General features: G+C 47.3%; 1 protein-coding gene across 1 annotated transcript in view; it reads right to left on the bottom strand.

The window, feature by feature from the left end:
* Positions 1-18,165, bottom strand: part of EGFR (epidermal growth factor receptor) — a 63,904-nt gene that overhangs the window by 22,018 nt on the left and 23,721 nt on the right. The window contains exons 13-19 of the mRNA XM_082691735.1: positions 16,683-16,773; positions 14,290-14,447; positions 12,104-12,142; positions 9,463-9,604; positions 8,503-8,625; positions 7,724-7,822; positions 1,861-2,046 (exon numbers count right to left, since the gene is read on the bottom strand). Coding sequence (XP_082547861.1) covers positions 1,861-2,046; positions 7,724-7,822; positions 8,503-8,625; positions 9,463-9,604; positions 12,104-12,142; positions 14,290-14,447; positions 16,683-16,773 — 838 coding nt within the window. The remainder of the gene's footprint in view (positions 1-1,860; positions 2,047-7,723; positions 7,823-8,502; positions 8,626-9,462; positions 9,605-12,103; positions 12,143-14,289; positions 14,448-16,682; positions 16,774-18,165) is intronic.

The following is an 18,165-nucleotide window of genomic DNA, read 5'->3' as shown; positions in this document are numbered from 1 at the left end:
GCAAAGGTCCTGGATGGACGCACCCTACAGGATGCCTGGGAGGCTCAGTGGGTTAAGCCTCTGCCTTCAGCTCAGGTCATGATCCCAAGGTCCTGGGATCGAACCCCGCGCTGGGCTCTCTGCTCAGCGGGGAGCCTGCTTCCCCCTCTCCCTCTGCCTGCCTCGATGCCTCCTTGTGATCTCTCTTTCTCTCTCTCTGTCAAATAAATAAAATATTTAAAAATATATATATGTGTATATGTATGTGTATATATACATATATATGTTGAAAAAAAAAAGAAAGAAAGAAAGCATCCTGCACTTAGGGATGACTGGTGTCTTTTAAGAGAAAGGAAAACGCGATTTAGACTCAGACACAGGGAACAGCTGTGTGAAGACCGTGAGCGTGGGAGGACCTGGAGCCGAGCCTTCGGAGGGGCCAGGCCCAGCCCCACCTTGACTTTGGACTGGCCTCCAGAACCGTGAGTGGATACCTCTCTGTTGTGGTCAGCCACCACGAATCTGTGGTAATTCGTGGCAGCCTTAGGAGCCTAATCCAGTCACACATAGAAATAATGAACATTTCTCATGAAGTCACAGCACCGGAAGCGCACACCCTCTTCCAGGACCCCTGCCTCCTACCGACAAATACGTCCTCGACCCTGTGACCCGGTGATGGCTGTGAGAAGGACGAGAACACATGGTGGTGGTCGGACCAGGGGCCAGGAGCCTCCAGGGGCTACAGCGGAGAAATCGACAGCAGATGGCGCGGGAATAAACTGACTAGCACTATGACCAGGGGAGGGACGGGCAGTCAGGACCCAGACAAGGCCTGGTGGAAGTCGGGCTTTCTGACTCTGGGGCCTTGGCACACCCCTCCACACCCTGCTCCACGGTGGAGTGAACCAAGGAGCCATGAGAGACACGCTCAGAAAGGGGCCTGCCCACAAGTCCCCTGCATTTGACTGGGTAAAAGAGTGGCAGGAGAAAAGCAAGAATGTAGCATTTGGGTTGCAAGTAATGGGTGCAGCGCTGGGATCAAGAGGGAGAAGTTAGAGATTAAAGTAAGAGCTCCCTGGGAGGCCATGGGAAATGGCGAAGTACCCAGCACGTGTCCTTAGCACGCAGGTGGGGGTCCCTGGTCCGCAGGCTCGTTCTCAGCTGTCCCTCGCACTAGAACGAGGCTGTTAACAGGGACAGGGAGTGGCACGGGAGGAATCCCAGCACAGCAGACTCATCTGTTTCCCTACTAGTGCTCCTCCAACCTGCACAGCAGATCTCGCACCTGCACCTGCCCTGCCTGCACAGCCCCCTGTCCTCTGGGGCTGCCCAGCCCAGCCCCAGCCTCCTCACTTGCCTTGATAGCAAGCCCTGATGGGGCAGAAGCCACAGCTCCCCCTACCACAAATCACCCTAACATTCAACACAAAGAACACCCGGGAAGTAACACTAGCCTCGCACCACACCAAGCACCTAATAAAGCCAATGCTGTGTAAATGGAGCTGAATAATTAGATTTCCCCCATGCAGCGGGACAGGACCTGATTGGATGCAAAACACAATTCATTTGACTGGGTCCCAAACAAAATGCCTGTGGTGTGTGAGGGTACACACTGACACACACACATACTCAGGATTGAGCTATCCCAGGATGGGGAGCCTGTTGATTTTCAGGATGTCTTGATTCCGCCCGCTGCTGCTTTTCTTCACAGCTCTCACTAACGAGCGTAGCATCCCAGGGGAATGGGGGGTGGCGGTGGGGGGGTGGGGGGCAGCCGGCTGAGGCTGCTGCACCTGCTGTTAGTGGGAATTTCTGCTCTACTCTCAGAGCCGGGTGCCTGCTCTGTGCACACTGCTCTGGGCAGGGCCCCCCTCGACTTACCTTTGCAATCTGCACACACCAGTTGAGCAGGTACTGGGAGCCGATGTTGTCCTTGTGCTCGCGGACGTAGTCCAGGAGGCAGCCAAAGGGCATGAGCTGTGTGATCAGCTGGACCGTGGAGGTGAGGCAGATGCCCAGGAGGCGGCAGACATGTGGATTGTCCACACTGGCCATCACGTAGGCTTCCTGCGGGGAGGAACAGAGAGCAGAACGTTAGAAGGGCTCTGCACCGTGGCTGAAGGGAGAGGAAGGCAGACCCCTTTCCAGGTTTAAAAACATTTTAAAAAAAGCAAAGCGCAAGTATGATTTTGAGTTCCAAAATGTGTACCGGGGGAGGACAGGGTGTCCCATGAAACATTCAGTGCAATGGACATTTACGCCGGGACTGTCATTTTGTGGCACAGCACACCCTCTGAGCGCGATGCAAGGACTTGCCTGGACAGAAAGACCCAGGCTGCGTGCCCTAGTGGCAAAATATTGAACAAAAATGGGACCTGATGTCTCTGGGTATGAGCGCGGCTGGTGCCTGCGTTGGCGAGGCCTCTGTCGCAGTTTAAGAAGTCAGCACCTGCAAAAATCCATGTTTGGGTCCCTAAGGCTCGACTTTCCCACTGGACTGAAATACACACGCAGAGGTAGGGCCGCAGGAAAGCTCCCGGCCGGCCGGGGTCATTGGAACCAGACTTCGCTTCCCACCAGGGCTGGAGACGCCCCTCCAGTGGGCCTGTTTCAGGCTTTGAACTGGACAGAGGGCAGCACTTAACGGGAGTCCCAGGCTCTGCCGGCAGCTCAGGATTCATTTCCAAACAGAGGTGGTCTGTGTTGCCCTCTGCCTCAGTCTCGAGATGGGAAACCACGCTACTCTGCGAGGCGCCCCACTCATTTGACTGGCTGCCAAAGCAGGAGCCTTTGTGGACCCAGATCCATGCCTGTGGGCTTTATGTGAACCCTCCTCCTAGTCTTGGGCAGAGGAAGGGCAAGTGTGCACGCGGCAAGGGCCCTCCTCTCTCCCATCAGACCGAGAATTAGGGGACCCTCGCTTTCCTCCCATAAATTCTCCCTTTCAAACACAAAAGGTGGTGACCTTGAATTCAGTTGTGAAAGGGACCACATGGCCAGTCAGAGGGAGCTCTGAGGTTCCTTTTTGTATTTCCAGACTGCCGTGGGTGGGGTGTGGACTTGGGGACGCGGAGTGGCTGGGATGAGAGCACTGAGGTGACCGAGAAGACAGAGTAGGGCTAGGGGTGGAGGCACAGACACGGATTCCTAAACCCAAGCCAGACCACACCTTGTTTCTCGCCTTAAGCCCTCCTCCGGCCTCACAGTTCCTGGGCAGCCCCATGCCTAGCACAGCTGACCCTCCTCCAGAAACCACCCCCTTCCCACCCCCCCTAGCTCTCTCAAACCTCCTTCAGGCCCTCGCCCCTAAGAGGGCCTTTGCCTGGAATGCCCTTCCACCTCCGCTTTCCTGGTCTGATGACTCCTCCTCCGCCTCCGCCTCCTCCTCCAAGGGGCCTTCCTGATTCCCAGGTCTTAACCTCTCCTGGCATCTTGTCATTTTTTTCCTTGGCCGGGACCTTGCTCAAATGCAAATTCTTGGGCCCCACCCAGGCCTACCTTGTGAGAGGCAAGGAGGTGGAGCCCAGCCCAGCCCAGCCTCCCTTTGAACAAAACCTCCAGGGGGTTCTGAGGGGTTTGAAGCTCTCGCCATAATCTGCACTTGAATACTTGTGTGATTTTGTAAAATGTCCTCCCTCCCCATGAGCTCCTTGCTGGAAGGACTGCATTCTCAGCTCCCAGCATTTCCTCAGTGCTTTTTGGCACTCTCTTTTGCTGGCAAACACTGCTATTTACTGCCTCAGTATCCCCTACATGTTCCTGCTGCCTGGGCAAGTCAAGTGAGTACCTCGGCCCCACGTCTTTCCTCTTTTGTCTTTGCAGAGGTACCGAACACTTAGGCATAGAAGGGCCTCCAAAATGTCAGGTCTGGACTACGCTGCAGTCACACAAAGCCAGAAATTTAAAGCAAGCCAGAGACAACACACTTCCATTAACAACAACAGAAGTTCCCGTAGTTTTTAATGTTCGCTGTCTGGAAGTTTCCTGAGTGGTTCGGCCCTCTCCTTGCAAGTTGGGCCGGCCTTTCTTCTTCTGTACTGTAAACATCATATCACAAAATCAGAGAGCAGACATGTGATTCTGAAAGACCTGCAAACATCAGGGCTGTTGATAAAAAGTAGGAAAGCCCTATGTGCTTATAAAAAGTATGGAAAGCCCCATACGTGCATTTCTTCTGAGGCCCAGTGACGTGAATGGCTAACCAGAGACACTCTGTGTCAGATCTGGGGCCCCAGGTGGGTCTCCCCACAAGGGCGACACCCTCTGCAAGCTCCTCGTCACCCCACGGGTCCTGTGGCCTCCCGTGGTGCCCCGCTCAGTGCTCCACTGACCGGGCTACCAGAGAGCTCGGGACCTCCCTACACACACAGCACATACACAAACGTTTGCATTCTTTTTCCACTGCCTGCCCTAAATTTAAACTGGAAAGTCTATGGAAAAATTAATAGGCCATGCGATTGCCAGAAAAGCACAAATCACGTCTCTCCCCCAAGTCTGGGAAACCGTACAACCATAACACCAAAGAAATTCTCTGGCCGCTCCTATTTTCTCAAGATCTGGTTGGGATTTGGATACATATTGTATTCATTTTGGAGGAGAGAAAAATCTGCAAACCAGAGCAAGTTGGAGCAGACCATCTGTTGCGGGGCTGTGAGGAGCTGACCTGGACCTGGGCGTCGGGGAATAGAGCACCGGGCGTGGGTGTCGGGCCACACAGAGGCTGGAGCTGGGCCAGATCCCCATCCTCTTAAAATCTGATAGAGCCACAGAACGAGGTCCTCACTTCCGCCCCACCCCCAAGGACAATGGAGACGCTGTTCCGTCGTACGTCCTGTTTGGTGCGCTGCAGAAGTTAAAGCGAGCTTTGTTCTTAGCTGTTTATCTTGGAATCTCAAAGGTGTACTGTGGCTCGTAGCAAGAATGCTTGGTATTCTACAACAATCTCTGACCTGGGCGCTCCGGCCAGGCGCCCCTGTTCAGAGACCCCAAGGCTGATGTCTCAGTCACATGGCTCGGAGGCTCTGTGACCTTGAAAGTCTATGACTTTGTCCCCGTTGCCAAGATGATCTTCGGTGCCTGCCTTCTTGCTGGTCTCCCTCCTCTGTGAACTACTTTAGGTTGAGAATGGGGGGGGAAGGACTCCTCTAGATTTTCCACTCCTTCAGGGGAGGCATATGCTTAGCCTTTGGAATGAAGAGAAAGGATCCCTACATTTTTGAAATTGTACCAATTAGCTAAGCCTCAGGCCGTGGCTTAAACTAGAGGCTGCCCAATGGGCATGCCGGACCTCGGGGCCTGATCCCAGAACAGGAATCAGAGTATCAAGAATTTGGGGAGCAGAACCATTTACAAGGGAGTGTGAGCATCTCAATGGACGCATGCAGCCTGAGGGGCTGTCCGGTCTCAGAATTCACCTGCTCCTTGGCTCACTGCTGAAACCGGCCTTGGATGTGATGTGCTGGGCACTAGGTGTTATACACAATGGATGAATTCTTGAACACTACATCTACGTGGGCTAATTGCATTTAAATTAAAAAAAAAAAAAAAAAAAAAAGAAACTGGCCTTGGACTCACTGGCTTTTGCTTCCTAAATGTAGCAGACTCTCCCTGCCCCTCCTTTCCTTCAGGGGCTCCCCAAGGCCCAGGCATCATGCTGCACTGATGGGACTCCTGAGCTCTGGGCACACTGAGCTTCAGGAAAAGCAAATGACAAGGCGTCCAGCCCGTCACCCAGGAACTGCAACAGCTGTGATGTGAAACCAGAACGAAGGCGGGAATAAAATAATGGAGGGAGAGAAGAAGCAGTTCTCACTGCGGTCAAGTATATGAGAAGTACAAGAGAGGAGATCGTAAGAGTTCTCACAGCAGGGAGACACTTCTTTTCTTCCTTTGCTTTTTCTTTTTACTGGATTTACAGGCAGTGAAGGATGCCAGCAATGTGTACCCCAGTCACTCCCGTGTAAGTCAAGCCATCCTGCTGTATTAATTCAGCTTACACTGTGCTGTGTGTCTGTTACATCCCAGGAACACTGGGGGTGGGGACCCCAAAACAAAACAAAACTTTTCCAAAAATTGGAGACAGAAGAGAGCCGGAGAGAGACGAAACAAGAGGAAAAGAGGGACTCCCTTTTTAGACTTCTCAGTGTTTATCTCCCCCACCCTGTACCTCACAAAAGCAGGTCTCCCCCAGTTTTCGGGGTCTGGGAGGTCCTTGGCAGTGAAAACTACTTCCCTCCCAGAGCAGAGCCATTGTCCTCAAAAGCGACCCTTACTCTGTGTCGCAAATATTGCTGAAACCCACACCTCAGCGTTGTTCTGTGAGCTTTCTTAGAAAGTCTTGAATAAAGAAGAATGAATTAAGGAAGCAAATTTGGCAAAAAAATATTTTCTGTTTAACAGTATAGGTGAGGCAGCTCTAGGTTCTAGCTGAAGAGACATCCCAAATGTATCTCACGTGGTTACGCTGACATGAGTTGATGTAAAGCTAACAGGACTGCACGTGAACTTGTAAGCCATTAAAAAGAAAGATAATTTCGCTTGATAAGTATCTCCAGTTGGCTGTTGCCTTGTACTGATATGTCATCTTTCCCTGAGAAGTGTGCCAGAGTGGGGCTCTCCCCATAATAGTAAAGGAAAGAAGCCTGTGGGAAGAATTTGGAGTCTAGAGTGATCATGCCACTGGGAAGTTCACTGTGTCGAAACACAGTTTTCTAAAAGGCCTTGCTTGGTATATAATGTGTGGGTTAGAAGCGAGAGTGGGGGAATATTACATTTGGCTCTTGTCCTTCCTAACTACAGGACAACTAAATTCTCTAGATTTCTGAGGTGGCCATTTTGTTTTTTCTGACTCTGTTTCCCTAACCTCCTGCTAAGCCTCCCTACCTTCTCTTTCTCTGGCTCTGCCTTGGGACGAGAGCAAATGTTTGGCATGTCCCACCATACTCAAAGGCTAACAGTGTTAACAACAAGACCCCATCTTCCAGTGGATTTTCCTGAGTATCCCTTAAAAGCGGGCTCTCCCACATTGCATGGTGGCCCCTCTTTTGGACAACCTCTGTTTAAGAGGATGTAGCCCCTTTATTGGCTAGTGAGGGTTCAGAAAAGGTGAAGAAAGTTCAGTGGGATTCTAAGTAAAGAAATGAAAATAATCTTGTGGAACATTCCTAAGTCTTACTCTAGAAACTAAAAAAGGACACCAGAAATAACATACACATTATTTGGGGGCAAGTACGGAAGATGGGCAACTGTTTCTGGAGTTTATGAAGCATCATACTGTAATCCCAGGCACCTTTAAAAAAGCCATTTCAAAGATAACCTGGTGGAGCCAAATGGAAATGCGTTTCGAAGGCAGAAATAGCGATGGGCTGGAATCCTACGCCCACCACGTAAACGTGAGCAACCTTCTTAACGCTACAGGCTGGTCAGGAGGGTTCACTGTGAGTGTGTGTGCAAAGCAACTAGTCCTGAGACTGGCCCTTGCTGGACATTCAACGACTGTGAGTTTCTATCATTTTGGGAGAGAAAGAGAGAGCAGAATTGAAGATGTGACTCTTCTCTTCAGAAGAAACCCTGAGAGGGAAATTACACCAACGGCAGCTAGAAAGAAAAAAAACATGAAAAGTGAACAGCTAAAATGCGATGATGAAAAGAAGTCTAAAATGGGACAGTGAGCTGTTAGATACCAGAAAATGTGGCTTCTGACGTCCAGGCCTGTGGAAAACTAGAGAGCAAAGGAGAAACTTACATCAAGAATTTCCTTGTTGGCTTTCGGAGATGTGGCTTCTCTTAATTCCTTGATGGCCACGGGAATTTTAACCTTCTCACCTTCTGGGATCCAGAGTCCCTGTGATGAGGAGGGAGAAAAGACATTAACTGGCAATTGTCATACTATGCAGTATGCTGACTCGTGAGACAGACAGACTTTACCAGTGACCCTGTCCCAAAGGGCGAGGGACCTTAAGCACAGCTCTGTATTCCGAGGCCATCAGAGCTGGGAGCCATGACATCTCAGCAGCTCTCCTGCTATCACGTTCCATGAATCAGAGTCATTAGTTTAAAAAAAAAAAAAACCCTAAGCATGTGTCAGTTACACCACCAGTGTGGATCATTTTGTCCAGAATTCTGAGATACTGGGTGTCGGGCTCACTGAAATTAGACCTGATGTAATAGGATCCAGAAAAAACAAATTAAGAGGAGCTGTTTTGACTTGGACTTCATTTGGACACTGTCACAGAGTGACAGGCAGCCCTTCTTCAGACTCCCTCTCTGCCACCCACCTCTTTACAAAGTCACCACTATCATCCCTGGAAACTTTTGATGACTGTATATGGGTCCCACAGGACCATTTAATTTGTCACCATGGTTATACAAGATTTCCTTTTGAGAACCTGGAGAAGACATTGGAATGTCCAAACCATGAGCAACACAAAAGTAGATAAAGTTGATACACAGAAGACAGCCCAGGACTCTGGATTTGCGCATCAACCCACATCCCCAGAAGTCTTGGCGTCCTGGTGGCCTCACCTTGTACACCGTGCCAAATGCTCCAGAGCCCAGCACCTTGATCTTTTTGAATTCTGTTTCCTTTAAGATCCTCAAGAGAGCTTGGTTGGGAGCTTCTCCGCTGGGCGTAAGAGGCTCAACAAGCTGTGAGAGATAAGGAAGAAAAGCCGCTGGTCAACGCTCCGGCCTGTGTGGAAGCAGGCGTTGGCCAAGCCCAGACACAGCCATGCGTGGATGTGCTTCAGCCCAAAGAACCTGCCACACTCACTCGAAAGAAGAAGTGCACACCTTCTCAAAGAACTTCACGAAAGGTATGTTGACAAAGGGACTCCCTGGTACAGGAGTCCTTGAACAGAACAGCTCCATTTCAACAAATACGATTTCTACTTCCAATTAGCTGGATTGAGAGAATTTTGGTGAGGAAACCTTTCAGAGGGTTGGTCATTTTGGTAGCCTGTTGGGCATCCTAACACGCAAATGCCTTTATGGTGTGAGCTGCTGTGGTTCTCTCCTCCCAGGGACTCTGGCTTCTGACACTCTGCAGGATGAGGATGCCAGCTGAGGACCCATTCACATTGTCACATACAGAGCTGAAAAGGCAACAGCACTGTGTAGACAATGGGATTTTCCACAGTTAGCTTCTCAACCACGTGCCTTCCCAGGAACCAACACCTATGCGCAAGCCTTTCCGTACACATATATGCGTGTTGTATTTACACAGGACTCCCCACAGATTGGTAGCTATGTTGTGAGACTTAATTCATTCCAGAGCTGTACCCAAATGGGACTAATTGTTTATAATGGGACATTCAGAGATTCTTTCTGGTTTTTCCACCATCAGAAATAAAACATAATAATACAAACACATACTTAAAATACAAAATCTTGAAGGGCAAGACATGGCAGGAGAGCCCTTGTTTCTGTCCAGGAAGCTGGGATAGGGGCATGGGCAGGATATGCCGGGCCTGGGCACCCACTCACCTCTCTTTCTTGCAGCAGTCTACGAAGGGTTCGCTTCCGGACAATATGGCGCCGGCGCAAAAAGAGGCCCACCCCGAGGGCCACTATCACCACCAAGAAAAGGCCGCCCACAATCCCAATGGCAATGGGTGGGATCCTGTTCCTGGAATGAGAGGGAGACATGGCAAAGTGAGGCCTGTGGACAGATTTCATTACATTGACATTTTTTTTTTTTTAAGATTTTATTTATTTATTTGTCAGAGAGAGGAGCGAGAGTGAGCACAAGCAGACAGAGTGGCAGGCAGAGGCAGAGGGAGAAGCAGGCTCCCCGCCGAGCAAGGAGCCCGATATGGGACTGGGATCATGACCTGAGCCGAAGGCAGAGGCTTAACCAACTGAGCCACCCAGGTGTCCCATTACATTGGCACTTTATGATTTCCTACATTTTTTGACACTTTGACATCAATCAACATCATCTCAGAAAGTAGGTACCATGTGGCTTCTAAACAGAGGAAAGAACATCAAGAGTTTCTAGGGTAGCATTTCCACCTTCTTGAGCATTAGAAGGTCCTCCCTCCCAGCTTTTTTACATTTTTTTAAATTGAGGTATCCTTCGGACATCTCCATATGACAACTGTATTTTAATCTACTGATTAAGAATCCACAAAATTCAAAAAGTAACTCAGACTCCCATAATGCTTTTCATATGAATCTGCATTTACCCCCAGAATCTCTCCATTCATCTGAAGCCTAGAAGGCCACTGCATAAGACATGCACTGTCTCCTGGCTTGCCTGGGTGAAGGCACCCTTTCCATAACGTTCAGCCTCTTTGAAGGGTCCTTGGCTTTCAAGATGGGACCACAGCCCTGTGGAGTGCTTTATGAATAAGCATGGGGGAGGTTATAAAGTGATAGGCTTTCACCATAAAAAGCACGATCGTCATAAATCAGTGATGTCACCGTGTATCAGCAAACCACTTTACAGCACTCGTTTTTCCCACTATGGGTGTGCTTGATTTCAGGGACGGCAAAAACCTCCAACAGAAGTTCTGGAGTTCACTGGGGGAAAAGAGCTATCTGGATTTGTGGATTCTGAATTTAGAATCTTTATAAAATTATTATTCTTAAGTATCTATCCCCTTTGAGCTTCTGGCAAGCTTCATATTTTCTGGAAGAAATGTTAATGAATATCAAGGATTAATTAGCATCATTAGCACATAACTATCCCAGCATCCTTACAAATTTCTTGTCAGTGGGTCAAAGGTGCTCCATGAAAATGGTATCTACAACACTTTCTCCTTAGTGAATGCAAAACTTGTCTCCTGCATTATGCCATCTCCTCAATTAATGCAGTTTGCATTAATGAGTTTTTACTATATTGAAAGGAACACTAAAATGATACAAAGAATAATTACAGAGTACGCATGGGTTCCGTGGGGAGCTATAGTAAGGGTAAGTGAATCAGAAGAGAAGAAAAAGTAGAGTCTATATAACAATGAATGGTCACAGACTAGTTTCAAGGTGGGGCTTTGATGAAAAACCTCATTATGAATGTACTGATTATAGTGTGAAGATAGGACAAATTTTGCTGATGTAGGCTCAGCAAAGAGGAAAGGATGAAAGGAAATCTTTATCTCTGAGAAACTGCCTTACTTGTCTTTCATGTTTCACTTGATAGTAGGTAGGATTTATTATCATGGCTAAATCTGGGGCAGAAGAGTCAGCCAACACGGAAGCCAGGTCGTTGAAGAAGGGACTGTGTAGACATTACTAGAAATGGAAGAGATGCCTGGAAATTCGGTTAGTGTCGGGTTATGTCAGGAATGGCAAAGAGGTGCCTTGTGCCTAATTCTGATTCCTTGCTTGACATTGTTAATTGATAATACCACATACTCTTTCCTGATGAGTCTGACCAGGAATTCCCAGTTCTGCTTTTCTTAGTACAGCATTTCAAGCAATGATGGCAAATGAATCAGAATTTAAATGCTAAAGGAAGTCACTGTTTAGAATAGGTTAGTTGGGGAGAAAAATGACCTCAAGCTGGAGCTCTTTCATCAAACTTGAAGGTCTGAGATGCGGTCCACTGGGTCAGCAAGGACGAAAAGAAGAGAAGCTAGGAGAAAGATCTGAGGAAACTGGTGTAACCAAAGAAGTCAGAAATAGGCTCCATGTAAAGAGAAGCACTGGGCACTGAGTGCTAGTGCCACACAGAGCCAGGTCCCACTGCTCATACCCTGTGTCCCCTCCCCCGAACACACCAACAAAGTAGGCAGGGGAGAGGTGGGGGGAATCCGCAGGGTGGTCTCAGCCAGGGATGCTATGCTGGCCCAGAGAAGAACCTGTCAATGCAGAAGGCGATCAGAAATGCGGGAAAGTAGGGCACCAGGGTGGCTCAGTAGGTTAAAGCCCCTGCCTTTGGCTCAGGTCATGATCCCAGGGTCCTGGGATCGAGCCCCACATCGGGCTCTTTGCTCAGCGGGGAGCCTGCTTCCCTTCCTCTCTCTCTGACTGCTTCTCTGCCTAATTGTGATCTCTGTCTGCCAAATAAATAAATAAAATCTTAAAAAGAAAAGAAAAGAAAAGTGTGGGAAAGTATTGTCTCTGCCCACACAGTCTTTGGACATTTCTGAGAAGGTCCGCTGGACACCGTTACGACACTTACCCTTCTATCGTACAGCCTTCAAGACCTGGTCCGTCACAGCTGTAGGAATGGAGAGAAGAACACACATTTGAATTACTCTGCTTCTTCAGTATTTTGTCTGAGTTTGTTTTTTTTTTTTTTTTTTCCCTTTGGATATTTTATTTATTTGAGAGAGAATGGAGAGCGAGAGCGAGAAAGAGAAAGCATGAGCAGGGGGGAGGGACAGAGGGAGGAGAAGCATGTAGGCCTCGATCCCAGGATGCTGGGATCATGACCCCAGTTTAAGGCAGATGCTTAGCTGACTGAGCCACCCAGGCGGCTCTTAGAGAGTTTTTAATTAAGTCACAAGGCAACACGTTTAAATTACTCTCCAATCATTAAGATCACCAGCAATCCCCATTTTGTGGCTGTGGTTAATCTACTTTGCATTGTTTCATTTATTCATTCTCCCAGCAAGTATTTCTGAGTGTGTACTCTGTGACAGGGACTGTTCCAGCATTGAGCCAAGGGGACAGTTTCTGGCCTTTGCTATTAAGATGTTTTGATTTACACCTCGTGATATAGGTATAGTTGTCTCACGTCAGGCTCTGGGTTGTCCATATGGGCTGGGGAGTAGAGGGCCCAAGACTAGAGCCAAACTGATCAAGGAGCAGGTAGGGAGGAACAGATGAGGGAAGACAAGTCTCGGTGGCAGGGAAATGACAGTGATGATTTCAGACCCAGAAAGCCACGGGTGAGGGGAGGAGCTGGCTTCATTCCCTCTGAAACAACTGAAATTTGTTACATGCAGCAGAGTCAGCCCTGGTCTTCCATGACCCCTGAGCCGCTGGGCTCCCATTCTAGTGGGGGAGGCCACCATCCCTTATTTCGATTACAGGATGATGTAAAAAGGCAGAATCCGTGGGCTCTGAGAACAGCAGCATTTGCCAATACAAACATCAGTAGGAAAGCAAAATACTCTAATTAAACGGAAAAGACAACTCATGCTGTTGTGCATGGATGGACCGACAGAGCGTGATGCTAACTGAAATGAGTCAGACAGAAGGACAAATACTATAAGAGTTCATCTATATACAGGGTCTAAAAAAAAAAAAAACAAACGAACACACCAACAACAGAGATAGACTCATAAATACACGTAAATACATAAATACCACAAACCTGTGGTTACCAGAGGAAAGGGTGTAAGGGGGAGGGACATAATGGGTGAAGGGGTAAGAGCTACAAACTTCCAGTTGTAACAACTAAGTGATGGGGATAAGGAGGACAGCATAGAAAATACAGTCAATAATGTAACAATTCTGTCTGGTGACAGGTGGTGACTACACTTTTGTGGTGAGCCCTGCATAATGAATGGTATTGTCGAGTCACTATGTTCTACACCTAAAACAAATATAACATTGTGTGTCAGCTGTATTTTAGTTTGAAAAAGGAGGCAGGGGAGATGACCATTTCGTGGCCTGGGAAAGGATGAAGGACTACATTTCAAATTGTGAATGGGATGGGGGTACCTTCGAGCACCCCATTTCCTATCTCAGTCAAGGGCTGGGATCTGTACACTTTTCTTGGAGGAAGAGGGTCTGTTCCCTGCCCTCATTTCTATACTGTCCTGCTCCTTTCCCCCCAGGGCCTTTGGGCCTTCCTCTCTACATCACACACTCACACACACACACACACACACACACAGGCTTTTCAGGCTGTGGGATGCACACTTTATTACCTCCTATGGAAACCAAAGTCAAAGACAACAGGCATCATTGATGAATGACCACTGACTGATAAACTCATACCCTACTCAAAATAACTCTGCTCACTCCCTTTATCCCAACCCCTCACCATGCCTGGCAGTCCCCCAAAAGGGAACACTCTGCAAAGTGAGTGCAAATGGAAATTGTGAATTTGGGGACCACATGCAGGGATGTTTGAGAAAGGCCAGTTTACATCTGAAGAGGTGACTGGCAAGGACGGAGACAGGCCAGGTGCTAGCAGGGAGTTGATTTGAGTAGCGAGATGAAGAGGTCTTTGGGAAAGCTGATTTGCAGAAATGACTGCTGAATATGAAGTAAAAGAGGCCATCGCATATTATCCTTTAATTGCGTCAGAAAAATTGCTCCCTATCTTCCACTCAATTCATTCTTTTCGGTTACATGTAATTAGAACAAGAAACACTTCTGTCCTGCTTCTTCACCTGACATGCTCTCACTCACCCATAGGTACAGTTGGAATGACACAGGTGGCACACGCGATTGGCGTCTGCAAACTTCCAGACCAGGGTGTTGTTCTCTCCCATGATGCCAGCCGGACAGGTCTTGACGCAGTGCGGGCCGTCGATGTAGTGCGCACACTTGACGCAGCTGTCTGGTCCCTGTCAAGATCGAGGACGACCTCTCTATATATGTTTCTTTCTCTTTCAAAACTGAACTTGTTACTTAAAATACTTATTGTGAAAACAGCCAAATAATAATAGAAGTTCTTCAAGTAGAAAAACGACAGGCTCATCTGGGATTGCTATCGCTTGACAGGGCCGCTGCTAACAGCTCACTATAAAGTCTTCCCAACTTTAAAGACATTTCATATATAACTATACTAAATACTTCATTACATTTTACTTAACAGATTATGGGCATCCATCTTTGTCAAAACCATCTAATTAGTCTATGAGTACATTTACATCTTTATTGCTCAGATGAACTTTCTTGCATAACATGTTTGAACTTAAAGGAAGACTGTGGGAAGCCAGACTTGCTGAGGCAAATGCAAGAAAGCCTATATTTCTGTATTTTTAAGGACAACAAGGTGGTGGCAAAATGAACACTGGACTGTGCTAACTTTGATTCTGGTACCTGCATGCTTCACAAAGGGACTGAAATGAAATGGGCAGGGAGGGATGTCCCTATTTTGTCCAAAGACTGAGTGTTCTCAGAACTAGAGCCATCAGATGACTAAAGTCAGTATCACCAACTGATTTATCTCGATGAAAATGTACCCTAACACCATGTGAACTTATAAACCATTGGTTTACTTTGTAACCTGCCATGTTGACAGCCTATGCCTCAAAACACAGCCTTCTGCCCAATTCAGAGACAACTTCTGAAAAACGTTTTTAATTAGTAGATTTACATATGGCTCTTGAAGCTCAAATCCACACACATGTCCTTAAACATAATATTAAGGATTAACTATAGTTAGGATACTGGTGTGATGGGGGACCTGAATTCTCATTTCTATTCTTTAAAATACAACGTAGATAGAAAACTGAATTTTGGAAAGTTTTGCTAGGTGTTTCTTTAGAAATGCTCTGAACTTCTCAAACTCAACACACACAAAAAACACACACAAAAAAGTCAAGAAATGGGCATAAGACATGAACAGACACTTCTCCAAAGAAGATATACAAATGGTTAACAGACACATGAAAAAATGTTGAACATCAATCGGCATCAGGAAATACAAATCAAAACCACAATGAGATAACACCTTACACTGGTTAGATGGCAAAAATTAACAAGGTAGGAAACAACAGATGTTGGCGAGGATGTGGAGAAAGGGAACCCCTCTTACACTGTTGGTGGGAATGCAAGCTGGGGAAGCCACTCTGGAAAACAGCGTGGAGGTTCCTCAAGACATTAAAAATAGAGCTACCCTATGACCCAGCAGTTGCACTACTAGGTATTTACCCCCAAAATACAGATGTTGTGAGAAGAAGGGGCACATGCACCCCAGTGTTCATAGTGGCAATGTCCACAATAGCCAAACTGTGGAAGAAGCTGAGATGCCCTTCAACAGATGACAGGATAAAGAAGATGTGGTTCATGTATAAAATGGAATTTACTCAGCCATCAGAAAGGATGAATATGTACCATGACGTCGAAGGGGATGTAACTGGAGAGGATTATGCTAAGTAAAATAAGTCAGTCAGAGAATGACAATTATCATATGGTTTCACTCATATGTGGAACATAAGGAATAGTGTGGAGGACCACAGGGGAAGGGAGGGAAAACCGAATGGGAAGAAATCAGAGAGGGAGACAAACCATGAGAGACTCTGGACTCTGGGAAACAAACTGAGGGTTTCAGAAGGGGTGGGGGGATGGGGTAGCTGGGTGATGGGCATTAAGGAGGGCACGTGATGTGATGAGCACTGGGTGTTATACACAGCTAATGAACTGTTGAACCCTCTATCAAATTGTAACAAAGTGTTATATGCTGGCTAACGGAACATAATAAAAAAGATAAAGATTTACATGAAAAAAAAATGCTTTGAATAGTTGTGAACTGATGTTAAATCAGAATTGAGGATGTTTGATTAAAGTGACGAAGCAGTGACGACAGATGTCAGAAATGGTGACAACTGGCTGACAAGGTATGCAGTCTACCACAGGCCTGTTGGTGAAAGAGTAGATGTTATTAAACTTGTTAGGAGGTGTTGGACAGGAAAGGTGAGTGCTCCTGCGCAATGGGGTGTGTGATGACGTCAGCTCAACCACAGCCTCTCTGGGACGCAGCTGTGAGGTCACATGTTGGCTCAGTGTTGTGGCTCTACTGCTGGGAGCCTTCTCCCTACGATGTAGGAGGGGCTAACATCAAACGCACTCCTCACCCGTCCTGTGCAGGTTACATTCATGGGCTGGGGCAGGCATTCCGGATGGCACTGTATACACTCGGAGTTCTCCACAAACTCCCTTGGCTCCCTGAGAGAAGAAAGGAAACTGATCAGCACCGTCTCCGTCTCCAGAGATCCTGCTTCAAAATGCTGGGTGGCTATAACTGTCTGAGTTGATCCATCTGAAATTTCAGAGGATGCAAATCCTCTTTTCCAGCAATACCAAAAAATTTCAGGTCAACATGCAGCTGTGGGGAATCAGGACTCTACTGTGAGATCATAAAGACACTATATTAACTGAATCCTTGGTCATCTTTCCCCTCAACAAATACACAAGCTTCATTCATAATCCAAACATCTTCCCTGCATTATTCTACAAGGAGCAGTTTTTGTCTCTTAGGCAAACAAGCCAATACATGAAAAAGGTCATAGTCCTTAAGAGGTGACCTCATCCCCAACATCAGATTCATGGATATTTAAAGCAAGCTGGAAAAAAATGATTAACCGTAGATTAATGTACAGGAAAAGAAAGGAGAGACGTTAGAACGTACTCCATGGTTATTAACAAAAACCGTAAGTGTGCAATACAGGTGTGAAAAATTTTGCTTGTAAGAGTTTCGCTATTCCTCAGGATGTCCAGATCAATGTTAAGCAAGAAGACCACGTTGGATTGAAAAGACAGAACAGTGGTGGCAGCTACTGAGGTTGAAAGCTGCCTGGGAATTAACTACAGGTCTTCACTCCAGTGAACGAGGAGTATTTACACCCCTCAACATGTTCCCTAAGTCCTCCCTCATGTCCTCAATTAAACCAAATATGCCCAATTGGTTCTTTCCTTCCCTTCTTCCCTGAGTTATAACACCGGTGGGAGGAGCCCATCCTGCAGGCTGAGTACTTGCTACCAGACAACGACGTTCTTAACAGAAAGGGACCACCAACATGGTTATTTGAATTCCTCCCCGCCCCCCCCCCCGCCTTTTTTAAAGATTGTATTATTTATGTGAGAGAGAGAGTGCACACAAGTGGTGGGTTGGGGGAGGGGGTGCGGGAGAACCAGGCTCCCTGATGAGCAGGGGCTCTATCCCAGGACCCTGGGATCATGACCTGAGCCGAAGGCAGATGCTTAACCCATTGAGCCACCCAGGTGCCCCAGTTCCATCTCTCTTTAAAACGATGTAGAAACCATGAGACTCGTGTCTCTTTTGGAGAAGTAAGGATTGCACGGATATTTCTTGTTGAAACAACACTGTCAATTATACAACGTACTCGGTCAGGTTACTGAGCCGATCTGCTAAAGGGTTCGTAAAGAACTGGACTTGGTCTTCTCATCTTGCTCCTGAATATTTCTGGATCTGTGCTATGGCCCAGACCCCGACAGTGAAACAAGAAGGGAGGTTTCCTGTACTCATATGTAATTCCTATGTCTCCTTCTCTCTGACAAAATTTCCTGTTCTTTAAATTAAAAAAAAAAAAAAAAAGC

This window comes from Mustela nivalis, assembly GCF_964662115.1.
Source record: "Mustela nivalis genome assembly, chromosome: 12".
NCBI lineage: Eukaryota > Metazoa > Chordata > Mammalia > Carnivora > Mustelidae > Mustela > Mustela nivalis.
The sequence above is the reverse complement of the archived record's forward strand: the minus strand, read 5'-3'. Positions and strand labels throughout refer to the sequence as shown.